The sequence below is a fragment of the Juglans regia genome, chromosome 11 (genome assembly GCF_001411555.2).
Source record: "Juglans regia cultivar Chandler chromosome 11, Walnut 2.0, whole genome shotgun sequence".
Classification (NCBI taxonomy): domain Eukaryota; kingdom Viridiplantae; phylum Streptophyta; class Magnoliopsida; order Fagales; family Juglandaceae; genus Juglans; species Juglans regia.
Genome location: NC_049911.1, coordinates 1,541,007 through 1,555,655, shown reverse-complemented (window position 1 = coordinate 1,555,655; position 14,649 = coordinate 1,541,007). Strand labels below are relative to the sequence as shown.

The 14,649-nt window shown below is 35.5% G+C and overlaps 2 protein-coding genes across 4 annotated transcripts; both read left to right on the top strand.

The window, feature by feature from the left end:
• Nucleotides 1–4,096: 4,096 nt before the first annotated feature.
• On the top strand, nucleotides 4,097–9,789 carry LOC108988830 (kinesin-like protein KIN-1). Its single transcript, XM_018962202.2, has 17 exons — nucleotides 4,097–4,210; nucleotides 4,368–4,470; nucleotides 4,711–4,754; nucleotides 4,847–4,876; nucleotides 4,960–5,082; nucleotides 5,190–5,215; nucleotides 5,409–5,490; nucleotides 5,757–5,798; nucleotides 5,873–5,906; nucleotides 6,392–6,467; nucleotides 6,540–6,756; nucleotides 6,838–6,929; nucleotides 7,555–7,669; nucleotides 7,751–7,930; nucleotides 8,174–8,383; nucleotides 8,837–8,949; nucleotides 9,396–9,789. The coding sequence occupies exons 1-15, from the start codon at nucleotides 4,097–4,099 to the stop codon at nucleotides 8,339–8,341; spliced, it is 1,446 nt and encodes a 481-aa protein (XP_018817747.2). The 3' UTR covers nucleotides 8,342–8,383; nucleotides 8,837–8,949; nucleotides 9,396–9,789.
• Nucleotides 9,785–14,118, top strand: LOC108988826 (GDSL esterase/lipase At1g54790-like). 3 transcript variants are annotated; one of them, XM_035695415.1, is made up of 6 exons: nucleotides 9,785–10,193; nucleotides 11,663–11,888; nucleotides 12,074–12,274; nucleotides 12,394–12,560; nucleotides 12,690–12,960; nucleotides 13,671–14,095. In XM_035695415.1, the coding sequence occupies exons 1-6, from the start codon at nucleotides 9,906–9,908 to the stop codon at nucleotides 13,937–13,939; spliced, it is 1,422 nt and encodes a 473-aa protein (XP_035551308.1). In that variant the 5' UTR covers nucleotides 9,785–9,905; the 3' UTR covers nucleotides 13,940–14,095. The 3 variants fall into 3 exon arrangements, with proteins under 3 accessions (XP_035551308.1, XP_035551306.1, XP_035551307.1); XM_035695413.1 differs by lacking the exon at nucleotides 11,663–11,888 and having other exon boundaries at nucleotides 9,789–10,149; nucleotides 13,671–14,118; XM_035695414.1 differs by lacking the exon at nucleotides 9,785–10,193 and having other exon boundaries at nucleotides 11,592–11,888.
• The last annotated feature ends 531 nt before the right edge of the window (nucleotides 14,119–14,649 follow it).

Below are 14,649 nucleotides of genomic sequence, written 5' to 3'. Positions count from 1 at the left end.
GTTACATTTACAAAAATATTTATAAAAGTAAATTTACATATTGACATGACTCAATTTGAAGGAGTGAATATATTTATATATAAATTTACAATATATCACATGAAACCATCTCAATTTATAGTTTTGATTTTATCATAATTGTTTGTAAATCGAGAAGTTATCTAAATTCTGCCTGTACTATTTTAACACATCTTGTACGTCAACCTCATGATATCAATGAATATTACAATATTGTCTAAGTCTACCTCAATGTTGGCATGCCTCTATGTGAGTTTGAAACCCTAAAACTATTACCATCGATATATAAGGAGATCAGGACATTGACGCCACTATTGAATTGTATCTTTATCCACTAGACTAGCGTGACGGGCCAACAAGTGAGCAGCTAGCCTCATTTCCTTGTCTCCCAACATGCCTGAAATCTTCATAGCAAATGCTGTATTTCCATAACCAAGGGATCCATAATAGTGAGATTTTGTTCTCTAGAAATCACAACTTCAATAATAGATCAAAAGTCACCTTCTCTAAATAAACCATGCATACCAACATGAAGAACCATCTGTGACGCCTTAAGCGCAACAAGAACTTCAATCTCATTCACTTCAAACTCTCACATTTCTCTCCTGTTAAATGCCATTAACATTTCACCCTTATCATCATGTAAGATAACCCTGATTCCAGCAGATGCAAAATGTTTAAATATAGCTCCATCAAAATTCAATTTAACCTTACCCAAAGGTGGAGGCTTCCAACAAAGTAATCACTTTTTATGCATCACTAATTGATTAGTCTTGATGGTTTTAAAGCTTTCAACATACCCAATATAATTATCAACAATCTCTTGAATAGCACAGTCTGAATTTTCAAATAACAAGAGATTCCTATACTACCAAATACCCCATGAAATTGTGAGGAAATGATGGACTATAGAATTAGTTTCCTCCACTAATTATATCCTTAACAAAGTCTGAAACTCCAAATTCACATGCAATAATTGAAAAATGAAAGGACATCGAAATTTCCATACGTGCCACATGAATTTAAGCATCCCCAAATAACATGACTACAACTCTCATCTTGCATCTTGCATCTTGCATCTTGCATCTTGCATCGATCACAAGTCGCTATAAGTAGAATGCCTCTTTAAAAATTCAAGTTGGTGGGTAAACTATTAGTACATGCTCTCCATGCAAAATTCTTCACTTTATTAATTTGGTAACTTAAAATTCCATAGCCTTTGCCAAAAATAAGAACGACTTGTACATAAGAACATTAAGCTCTATTCTTTGTAGACATCCCATTAGAAACAAAGTGGTAACCTGACTTCACTGTGTACACACCACTTTTATTCCCATTCCATACAAATTGATAATCTTTTCTCCAAAGATAAAGGAATCTTCAATATTTGGGCAGCAACGTGTGGATGAAAAACATTATGGATTAGGACCTCATTCCATGTACAAGAATCACCATTAAACAATGCACTAACGGTGGAACTTTCTTGTAAACTTGGATCAACAACTGCGAAATTAGAAGCCAAATTTGTTGTGAGCCATTTGTCATGCCAAATATTGATAGAATAACCTCGTCCTACTTTCCAAATACACCTTGAGAGAGAATGTCCTTGGCAACAAAAATACTTCGCCAAACATAGGAAGGACAGTTGCCTAAAGTCGCCTTTAAAAAAGTAGAGTGAGAAAAATACTTCACCTTAAAAACTCGAAAAAACAATGATTTAGAATCATGCATAAGCCTCCATCATCCTTGTTTTGCTAACAAAGATAGATTAAACATTTATAAGTTCTTAAAATCCATACCACCTTAAGATTTAGAGGTATACAATTTATTCCAACCCACCCAATGCATCTTCCGCTTCATACCATGTTGGGCCCACCAAAACCAAGGAAACATCTTCTCCAATTCTTTACAAAATAATTTAGGTAACTGAAAGCAACACATTATGTAAGTTGGTAATGCTTGCACAATTGCCTTAATTAGAATTTTCCTACAAGCTTGTGAAAATAAATTCTCTTTCTAACGTTGTAGTTTATTTCAAATCTGTGTCTTCAGCTCCCTAAAAGTAGTATTTATGTTTTGACCAATAAATGATGGAAGACTCAGATACTTATCAATGATGGTGTTGGATAGATTGTACTTCCCAAATCGACTTAATGTGATTTACTTCCTCTTGGCCCACATTTATGCTAATCAACTCTTCTGTTTTCTCTAAATTCAATTGCTGCCTAGAAGCATATTTGTATGTGAGTAAAAGCTGCCCTAGAATCTCATTTTCAGACTTTGTAGCTTAACAAAATAATAAACTGTCGTCAGCAAGAAAATAAATAGCTTGACAAAATATAAAGTGTCTTGATCTAGCTATTTTGTGTCTTAAGAAAAAACAAAAAAAAAAGTATTTATTATCATTTCAGTTATTATTTCTTGAGGTGATATTAATAAATGATCGAAATAGATACAAAAAAATATCAAACAATTTTGTAATAATTAATTAAGTACCATATCAAAGATTACGTACGAAAGGTGCAGGTAGTTAAAATAGGATGAAAGCTTAAAAAAAAAAAATATAGATATCTTTTACGTAGAAATCATGCGTACTCCAAACCAAACGTTGCAAAGCGATTATGTAGAATCAGAGAGAAGTTATAAAGTAAAGTTAAAATATTTATTCCGATGTTTTACACAAAAATCAATACGAGAAAATATTGATCTTGAATATTTTCCCTCAAACCCTAATCCATCCATCCTTGCACGGCAAGAAATTAACTAATCTAATTAACTCCTATACATCAAGATCATCAACAAGCATGCTCTACAAAAAGAAACCAACAAGATCGATCGTGTCTTAGCCGGTGACCCTTCTTCCACGGACCACCTGACTCGCATCGCCCTCGGCCAGTACCTTAGGTGCGCATCTTTTGATCTCGACGAGTCGTCTCCGATCAGTACTCTTTGGTTTCGTAGACGGCGGCGGACGCAGACCCATGCGAACATCGTAAGCCTCTCGGCTCGCCTCGTCGCTCAAGACTTCCCACGCCTGGTTGATGAGTCGAAGAGCACCTGGCGCAGCTGACGAGCCAAACACGTCGGGATGCACCAACTTAACCAGCTTGCAGAAAGCAGTGGTGATGAAGTCGATGCTGAGAGATGGGTCGGCCTTGAGGCCGAGAATGGCATAGAGATCAGTGTGCCCAAACCTGTTCTTCTTGGTGGCCGCGTAATGTACCCGGAAGGTAGCGTAGTAATTGTTGACGGTACGGAAATAGGGATCAAGATTCTTGGCCAGACTCGCGAGATGGAAGGCTTCTTTCCCTCTGCCCTCGATAAACTTCTCTTCGGCGTAGTCTAGCAAGACTTCTGTCATGGTTTCAGTCTTCAGATTGGAATGCAAGGAAAAGAAGAAGAACTTTGCGAGGCGGAAGACTAGGAAGGAAGTAAGAAAGAGAGTGTGCGCGGCTTGAGCCTTCTGATGTGTACGTAGGTAATATATACACGCTCTAGAGAATGCATAGCCCTTAGGGCAAAGTGGTAATTATCGGACTTCCTAGGTGCTTTGGGAAAACTATTACGGACTTTATCTCGGATTCTGAGGTTTAAGTACTTGTGCATGCCACGTGCACAATTTTCTCTGCGGAACTTTAAAACGACGGCGTTCTCTTGTGCATAATTCTCACCGCCTTCATTCTCTCGCGCATATAAAAGCCACTTTTCAATTCCTGATCCCCGCCAAAGAGATCGAATAGCGCTAACCCCAAAGTACATCTCTCTCTCTCTCTCTCTCTCTCTCTCTCATTTCCTTGTTTGGTCGCAAAGAAATATCAGGAAAGCAAAGAAGCCAACTCGATTTTCAATGATCAATATCCAATATATTTTGTACTGGTGGAACCTTCGTTTTCTCTTCTTTTCACTCGATTTCTCAGGCTTAAAACAGTGGACCGTAGGAATTATTTTTCCTTTTTTTTTTTTCCAACTGATTCTGTTATTTCTAGACATTTCAATGTCGATCTAAGTTCATTAGCGATTTCACGCTCTTTTATTTTAGGTTTAAATTGGAAGTTAAACTTTCTAGCGCCAACAAAGTATGTCGAACATAACGGTCTGTGCTCGCTTCAGACCCCTAAGTTCAAAGGAGAGAAGAGATGATGGCCACAGAATCTGTATTCGATGCATAGACACTGAAACTTTCATTTTCAAGGTTTCATTTGGCTTGAATTTATATTGTCTGGAATTTTGCAATATGAATTTGTGCGTGTCAATCTGTTTCTTTAGTAAATTGGAGTTAATGTGCGTGCGCGTGAGCGCGAGCGCATTTAAGTTTGATTGTTTAAGAAATATGTATAAATGTGTTGTAGGATGAGAAGGAGGAAGATTTCACTTTCAGCTTTGATAGGGTATTCTGTGAGGAATCTAAACAAGCCGAGGTCTATGAATTTCTCGCCCTGCCTATCGTTCGAGGTATATCTCATTAACTTCATTATTTGTTTGGAGAGAATAAAAGTACTTTGCATCTAGTCACTTTGAAACTTATTGACATAATCCTTTATTATTCTCATCTTCATCGTTATTAGAATGTGGAAAAGATTAAACTGAGTCGGTATTGATTGGTTTATTTAAAGCAAATCTATGCAGATTGAGATAAAACCTTGTTCTTATGCTGTGCCTTTGAGTGTATTTATGTTTATGTGATTGAAACAGATGCTGTTAATGCAATCAACGGGACAATTATTACTTATGGACAGGTATCATATAGTTTGTTAATTCTATAAAAACTCTTCTCGATTCTTGCTTATCTGTGTTTGCCTCTTATCTGTATTTGTGCCATTGATGACAGACTGGAGCTGGAAAGACTTATAGTATGGAGGTAATGCAATGAATTGAAAAAAGTTCTAGAACGGCAGTCATAGATATTACTTTAAGCTCATACATGATGCCATTTTGGATCAGGGGCCAAGTGTTCTGGAAGTTGATGAGGAGAAGAAAGGGTTACTTCCAAGAGTGGTAGATGGAATTTTCGAGCATATTAAATCTTTTGACGAAATCACAAAGTATTCAATCAAGTTGTCAATGGTATCGAGAAACACATTGCTTTATCTAGTGCTATGGCTTGCATTGGCTATAATATGTCAATATCTCCTCGTATGTTTTTCTGATTGAATCTACATTGATTCGAACAGGTAGAGATCTACATGGAAAAAGTAAGGTACTTATCTCGCAAATATTATTTTTACTTACATGGTCCTTCTAAACATGATGGTTGATTCCCTTACCTACTATACACCTTAGTAGCCTTGATTATTAACTGTACTTTTTTTTCTTGGTAAAATCTGGGAGGTTACCTCAGATTGCTGACCTTTCCTACTCATTTCATCATAACTGAACCTTGCTCTACTCAGGGACCTATTTGATTTATCCAAGGACAATATACAGATTAAGGAGAGCAAAGTACAGGGGATATTGTTGTCGGGCGCAACAGAGGTGAGCCTATCTTCTGTCACAATCTTACTTCTGGTTGTGTTAATTTTCTGCTGAATCTCTAAACCATTACATCACTAAAGCTCGTTATCTTACAATGATAAAAATGCCAAGTCAAATAAGATCCATCCAAACCATTATATCACTAAAGCTCGTTATCTTACTATGACTAAAATGCCAAGTCAAATAAGATCCCTTCTGTTTATGTCTTTCAATATTGGGTTTTCCTTAATATCGTATCATCAATTTTAAGTACTTTCCCATTTCAGATATCTGTATCGGATCCTTCTCAAGCATTACAGAGCCTGTCAGTAAGTCAAGAACTGCTGGATAATTTTTTTCTCGTTCTATTTTAAGCTTTAATGCTGACTTTGGAAATGCGCAGACAGGGATAGCTAACAGAGCAGTTGGAGAGACCCGTATCCTGCCTTTATAATTTTTTTCAATTCTTTATTTATTCATTAAGAGATATATAAGCAGCCTGTTTTCTGGGTGTAAATATCATTGGATTTATTGTGGCTAAGCCTTGGTTTGGTTTCGCAAACATTTGAAACCATCCCATTTTATCTCATCTCATCTCAACATTCAAACACCTTTCAAATATAAACATTTTTCAATTTCAAATTTTCAAATTTTTTATCTAATCATTACTTAATCATTACAGCTTTTTCAAACTTTAAAATAAAATACAAAAAATAATTTAATTTTTTCAAATCTTAAAACAAAAATTATATTCTAACATTCTTTTAACTTTATAATTTTTTTATTCAACTTTCTCTCTCATTTTTCAAAATCCTATAAAAATCTTAACTCAAATCATTTCACTATCATTTATAGATTTCTTATATCATCTCAAGTAACCAAATGAGGCCTGAATCATGTTTACAAAGCTTAATATAGGCAGAAATGAACATTGCCAGCAGTAGAAGTCACTCTGTGTACATGTTTACCATCCAGACAGAATTCCTTGGAGATAAGAGGTAGTTGTATTTATTGAGTCGGTACTGGTATCTCTAATGAATTAATATTTAACACTTTAAAATTGTGGACAGGATGAAAGCTGGAAAACTAGTCCTCGTAGACTTGGCAGGATCGGAGAAAGTGGAGAAAACTGGTGCTGAAGGGAGAGTTCTTGAAGAAGCTAAAATGATCAACAAGTCCCTATCCGCCCTTGGGAATGTGATAAATGCTTTGACATGTGGCTCAGGCAGAGCAAACCACATCCCATATCGCGATTCCAAGCTTACTCGGATTCTACAAGATGCACTTGTTGGTTTCGTGCCCTTCTGTTCTCATCTTTCCAGCATCAAATTGTAGTTAAGATCTGATCTTCAGCTTCTCATCTTGCAGGGTGGGAACTCCAGAACTGCTATATTATGTTGTTGCTCACCGAGCCCTTCAAATGCATCAGAGAGCCTATCCACCTTACGTTTTGGTGGGAGGTACAAATTCAAATTCTATTTCATGTGTTGATGCCAAATAAAGAATAAAAAATCCCTTGACGGAGTACTAGAAATGTCCTACTTTTGTTTTACGTAACTAGGTCAGTGCGGAGAGAGTTCGGGGGATGTGCCCCCTGAAAAAAGAAAATAGAAAAAGAAAAGAGTTAGGTTCCGAAACAGTGGGTGAGTATAACAAAAAGTAACCAAGATTGCTGACTGAGCCAGCCTACTAGCTTGTTGGAAGAAAAGATAGAAAAGAGAAGAAGGGAACGAAAGCACAAAAGCACATCTAGTTTCAGCCGGAAAGAGAGGACTAGATCTAAGAGGTCCTAGTGGTATTCTTACCTAGGAACTAGAGCAGACGCAAAGAAGGAGATGAAGATTGTTGCGTCTTCGTCTCCAGCTCATTCCAGAGCAATAAAGTGAGGAGCACCCACTCTTTGAATGTATAGTATTTGTTAATCTTATGATAACCAAGGTAACTGACGTACTGAAAGTTAGTGCAGTAGTTTCTTCAGACAAGCTTGAAACCATACCAACGAAATGTTACTTTTTCCTTGTTGTCAACATTTTTTGGTTTCATATAATGACCGAAATCTGATTGTGGAAATGGACAATGACGCAGGGCAAAGCATATCAAGGCATCACCACGTGTTAGCTGCAATGAGGATAAATGTGCCAAGAAGCACGAAACTCTTTTTGAGAATAAAGATGAGTCAAGCGACAGAATTCTAAACAAGGTTAGAAGTATATTGTGGAACTCTAAATGTGATCTAGAGTATTGCATTCACCAGTTTCTAAAGCAATTTTCATTCATAAAGTTGAGGGAGAGATTGGATATTGAAGATGTAAAATTACTCGAAGAGTTGTTCATACTGGAGGGAATTCTCTTTGATCCGTATTCGGTTGAAGAGCTGGAATCAGACTATGAAGATGTTACTTCGCGGACAATTTCCTCGTTACAACACCACGTGGAAGAACTTGTATCTAGTGTGAAAGAGGTGAAGTGTTAAATTTTTACAATTTTATGAAATAATGGCTGATAAGCATCATTTCAATGACTTCTGGTTGCGTATTTTTCTATAAAGGAGAGAGAGCGAGAGCTAGAGAGTGAGCATTCCTTTTACTCCTTGTCAAGAGAGATTTCAGAAAGTTGAAAGGCTGGAACAATCTATCGCATATATATATATATATATGTTTTGGTACAATGTACACATACGTTTTCATATTTAATACTTTTACAGCTTAAGAGGGAGAACAGAGCTCTCAAAGCCAGAATAGCAGCCGCTGAAAAGCACGATACACTTCACAAAGAAGATTCCATAATTTCAAATGTTCTGCGCAAGATTTCAGGCATCTTCAGTTTCTTCTTCTTCTGGGGTTCACTCTATTCTGTCGAGGTCCCGAAGTGAAGACTTCATTCCCATTCCATGGTGTTGTATTACAAACATAAGGTATATGCCATACAAGTAAAGGAAGTACATAGCATATTTCATGCACTTTGTGATATCCACATGAACGGATGACTTCCCTAATCTGATTTTTTTTTTTTTTTTTCATTCCCTTAAAAGTCCGGAAAATAAGGCTGTACAGAAACAAAATAATAATAAAACCGAAAAAACACAGGTATTATGTAAAAAAAGTATGTGCTTAATGATAATACGTATCATTTAGCAGCTCATGATGCTTATTCCCATCCTTGTTATTGATAAAAAAAAAATACCACTAGATGATCATCTCTTAAATCATCCACACAATTCTTATTTGTTCTAATCCAGAAGCTTTGCGTTGGTTATGTGAATGGCTTTCTTTTTTAAGCATCGAAATTATGTCTTTTTATTTATAGATTATCTCAAAGAAACTAGCTTGTTAAAATTATCTGTGAAAGTTGGGCTTCAATTGCGCAGTTGCCCAAATTCCTTGAGATATAGAACTGCAGAATCATCATGATCATCATCCTCTAACCATGCTTCCCTGCTCCTGCGTGCAATACGGGCCTAATTGGATGGGTCAAGCGAGGGTACAAACTTTTTAGCTCTACTCTCCTGTAAAAATTCATACTTTTTTACTGTTCTATGGTATAAATTATATATATATATATATATAGATATATTTAAATTCAACCATTATATTCAAACTATAGCAGTTGAGATCTTTTCCTATAAATAATACTAAGATGATAAGGGGTATGGTAATCTAAATAATATTTGCTAATATGTCAAAATCTCGGCAATTTAGTTTAAAAGTACGACTGATATTAAAAGAGATTTACACTAAAATATTCTAGAAATTAAAAAAAACTATTTTTTTTTTTTGAACGATTATTTCATAAAGATATGCGTTAAGATTATTTTTTCACCCTACTAGTAAGGCAGGCGAACACGCAAAGTAGAAGGATGAAGAGATAAGAGTGATGATAATTATAATTGAGGCTGTTTTTGATTTAGAAATCATGGTTCTGTGCAGAGTGGCAGAGAAAAGAACAAAGCGAATTATTGAATGCAGCATGCAGGAGTGTTTGATTAAAAAATGAAGAATGCAGTTAGAGAGAAACATCCGTTCTGGAGACGTGTGGGTTTTAGTTTGGAATTCGGGAGGAAGAAGCAACATTAATGCCATTCGTGAAAGGAAAACTCAAACCCCTTTTGCTTTCAGTTTCAATACCCCCATGTGGTCTGGCTTTTAGAACTCACTCGAAAGCTTTTTTCACAATCTTCTGAACAGTAAACACTAAACTCCATGCCTCTTTCTTGTCCCCATAAGAACTCCATCACACCTGAGACTGATGTGTTCAAGGGGCTTTTAGAGCAATAATTGCGCGATGAATTGTAAAAAATAAAAAAAATAAATAAAGAAACCTTTCCCTTTGGCTCTCTTTGCCTTCCCAAAACCTAAAGCAAACTCTCACTAGCTACCTGTATAAATACCGACCTGATCCACGAGCCATTTACACACATAAAGTGAAGTGAAGGCTGCATGGCTACGAAAACCATCAATATTCTGATCTCGACTCTCGCCTTGTTTTCCATCTTCCTTTCTCTTGCAAATTCCACTGATTTCCATTATCCCTCGGTTTTCAACTTTGGAGATTCAATTTCTGACACAGGCGGCCATGCTGCTGGGCTTGGCTTCTTCCTTGGCCCCCCAAATGGAGAAAAGTACTTCAAGACTTCTTCAACAGGCAGATTTTCTGATGGTCGTCTCATCGTAGACTTCCTCGGTAATTTCTTCCCCTTTATTTTCTATTCTCTGCAAACTTGTAATGCTGCAATTTTCACCTTTTTGTTTTCTCTATATACAAGGATTAACCATGCTCTTTTTTTTTTTTCAATCATTTCTTCTGGCACATGCTGATGATATCTTACATTTTGACTGATTTTAAGGGTAAATTTAATCATTTATTTTATATTTAAGATCGTGGATCAAACTTTCACTAAAAATATAATAAATGGTTTTAGCACTTTGCTACCATGATAGAAGTTAAAAATATAATGAAATTGAAATAGAAAATAGAAACTTTAAGTATAACCATCTTTATTAGGGTTAAATATAAAATTATTCCCTTAATTTGCTCCAAAATTTAATTACTCTCTTAGTGTTTTTATTGAGCTTTTACTTACTACTACGTCAATATTGTTAGACACCTGCAGTGACCTAAATAGAAAAACTAAAAAACTTTCAAAAACCAAGAACTTGAAAAAATAAAAATAAAAATAAAAATAAAAATAAAAATAAAAACAAAAATTAAATTTATTGTTTTAGAAAAGAAAAATTATTCTCATCAGTTATTATTCACTAGTCTATATCTTATGAAAAATATCTTCACATTTTATGAAAAAAAAATTATAAATATAAAATATGAGAGTAAATAGTGACTGATTTATAACATTTTTTTTTTAAAAATCCCTTTGGAAGCCATGCACCAGTGCTAAGTAGCCTGTCGCTAACCACATCCATGGTGGCCTAGGTGGGGGAGGACGGAACCACTAGCCCTCCCTCTGTGCACCACAAGGAGGAGGGTATTTATAAAAAAAAAATTGTAAGTTTTAAGTTTTTTTTTACTAATTTCGTGTTTAACCCTCTTTATTATTCTCAACATAGATAAGAAATTAGATTATTAGATTTTAATAAGATAAAATAAATCTCATGATAATTACAAACTTAAAAGTTAAATTTTTTAAATCAAATAAATATAACAATTAACTCAAAATTATTTACCATAATTTAATATTATCTCCTAACAATTATATGTTTCACGCTGAAAAACAACACAACATGAGAATTTACGCTTGTTGAGATAAGGAAAATACTGACAGGTACGTAAAGCCATGCAATGTCAAGCAAGGTGGCTCCTCCGCATGGGGAATATCCCATGACACTTGTTAAAATTAAGCAAGGCGTGATAAATATGGGGGGACGTAAAGACGTCGACGTCACAAAATCTTAATTAAAATAATGACTCAGATTCAAAAATAATTTTAATATTCATGAGTTGAAAAATCGATAAGAATAGTTTGTCTTTATTTTTTGTGGGTCCTGTTGGCTTCCTATAATTGTAAGGAAACTTCGACCATACCCATCATGGCACACCAAACAAACTTCCATTGCAAGAGATATCATAAACTATGCAAGCGGTAGTTACAAGACAGTAGAGTGCTACTAAAAGGCTTTCAAAGTAACAGAAGTCCCCCATCTCTTTCTCTTTCCTGTATTGTCCATCCATGGCCATCAAGACATGCTTTCTCCATGTTCTTTTCTTAATTATGTTCATCTGCTTGCCTCTTTCCAAATCCATTCACTTCAACTTTCCTTCGGTTTTCAACTTTGGTGACTCAAATTCTGACACGGGCGAGCTTATTGCCTCCGGGATTGAGAGCCTTGATCCTCCTAATGGGCAGATTTACTTCAAAAATCCATCTGGGAGATACTGTGATGGCCGTCTCATCATTGATTTTCTCAGTAATCTCTTTGCGTTCCATAAACTTGCTTCTTTGTTCTGCTATCTATATCCATCTAAACTCTGTTTTGGTTCTCTGGATTCCCCTGTTTTATCTGTTTTCAAGGATTACCGTCTCATTCATTCTTATGTATGAGGCTTTTTATTTTGTCATGTTAGATCCTCATTTCTGGGTGCGATTTTACAGTGGATGCAATGGATCTGCCATTTCTAAATGCCTATCTGGATTCAGTTGGTGTGCCAACTTTCCGAAAAGGGTGCAATTTTGCAACTGCAGGATCGACTATACTTCCAGCAACTGCAACATCCATCAGCCCATTCTCATTTGGGATTCAGGTGGCTCAGTTCCTCCGATTTAAAGCTCGAGCTCTCGAATTGCGTGCTAAAAGTACGTATATATATTATCATATTTTTCCATTCAGTGGCTAGAGATATTGCTAGGAGTAAGGCAAGAAGCTCAAATAAGAAATATTATCAGATCACCAATGTTCTTAATTTTTGTTTCAGATAAGAAACTTGACAAGTACCTTCCGAAAGAAGAATATTTTGGGCAGGCACTTTACATGTTTGACATAGGCCAGAACGATATTGCTGGTGCTTTTTATTCCAAGTCATTGGATGAGATTCTTGCTTCAATTCCGACCATTTTAGTTGAGTTTGAAAATGGAATAAAGGTCAGGTTCATCGATTACTTACTAAACAAATGATTATTTTTATTTACTGGAAGTTTAACCAAACATGATTCAAAATCAAGGAACATCGAATTCTCACAGTTCCCTTCAATTCCTTGGCTTGTTTTTCAGAAACTATATGATCAAGGGGCCAGGAATTTTTGGATACACAACACGGGTCCTCTTGGATGCTTGACTCAGAATGTTGCCAAATTTGGAACTGACCCATCAAAGCTTGATGAGCTAGGATGTGTAGGCTCGCACAACCAAGCTGCAAAAATTTTCAACGTGCAACTTCATGCTCTCTGCAAAAACTTCCGGGCCCAATATTCGGATGCAAATGTCACCTATATTGATATCTTTACTATAAAATCCAACCTCATTGCGGATTATTCCAGATACGGTCAGTACTACGTCTCAGTACTTTGGTATTATCTTTCAGTATTCCAGACTAACAACAGTTTAGGACAGTATATTCTCCTAAGTTCAGCATATTACAATCGTTCACATTCAGTTTAGCATTGTTAAAAACTAGCAAGTCAGTCAATGAGGCTGCAAATGGACTGTAACTCAAAAAAGTTTTTCTCCTGTCCTCTTAACCATGAGGCACCTTTCACTCAAACATTAAAGCTCCTCATCAATCAACTTACAAGGTTTGATTGAAGAAAGCATTCTCCTATGCTTCTTACTCATGTTTTATTTTCTTTTAATTTTTTCATTTCAGTACCTTCACTTCAGATCCACTTATTTGGTGTACACATTGATACTTGAGAACCCAGCAACTAGCATCAGTAGGCATGATGGGCATTGTATCCATGTTTGTAAAGAAACCGCCTTTTAATTTGAGAGAATGCTTACATCACAAAATACTTGAGAAACACTCAATTCTCTTCATCCATTTATTTTACTTCGTTTTCATGATAAAGACACCTACTTTTAACTCTTTCTTTCCTGTAGATGATCACACTGGTTAGTTAGGGTGGTTATTCCTGGGTGTACCTAAGAAACATCACAAGAATTCCAAATTTAGTCAAATAAATCGAGGTGGTTTGGTATCATGCCCCCACAGATAAAATTTCTTCCCAATATAAAACTTCATTTTTTTTTTTTTAGGATTTGAACAACCTATAATGGCTTGCTGTGGGTATGGAGGTCCACCATTGAACTACAACAACCGCATTAGATGTGGGCAGACGAAGAACTTGAATGGAACCTGGGTCACGGCCAAAGGGTGTCCGGACAGTACTGAATATGTGAGTTGGGATGGAATTCATTACACTGAGGCTGCAAATCAGTTTGTGTCATCACAGATACTCACTGGAAAATATGCTGATCCTCCTTTCTCAGATGAAATGCCTTTCCTTCTGAAGCTCAAGTTTTAAAAGTTCAAAACGCCTATTATTGTAATTATTAAATTCTTTTGTTTCCCTTAAATATTGTCTTACACATGTAATTCTAAGCTATCATTCAAAACTTCTACCAATATGTATATTTAGTAACTGGAATGGTCTTGATATATCTAATGGATACGAGTTGGTTTAAAACTTTTGTTCTGTTGCAATGGGTTTACCCAATACTGATAGAACTAGTGAGCCCAATCAATGGCTACAAATGGGCCTTTTCTTCCTCCTCTCAAGCCTCTAAACACGGAGGGGGATAATTTTCCATGCTTTTCTCTTTGATATATTGGCCTTTAAAAATTTGTAAGCATAATCTAAAAGCTTGTTTAGGCAGTAAGATGATATAAAATGAAATAATTTTAAATGAGTTGAATAAAATATTATTATAATATTATTTTTTTAATATTAATATTATTATAAAATTTAAAAAAATTAAAATTTTTATTATATTTTATATAAGAATTTAAAAAAATTATAATGATAAAATGAGATGAGTTGAAACCATACATAAATCGCAATACACATATAATTTGGTCAAGAAAAATATTTGAAAAAGAAAAGATGAACAACAAATAAGAAAAGATGCTTATGCTTAAGTGCTTTTTAATTCATAAGATGTGGAATTCAAGCTGTCTTAGGTTAGCTGGCAATAAAAGCACTCAACGCAACAATATTCTATGCCATCTTGAGGG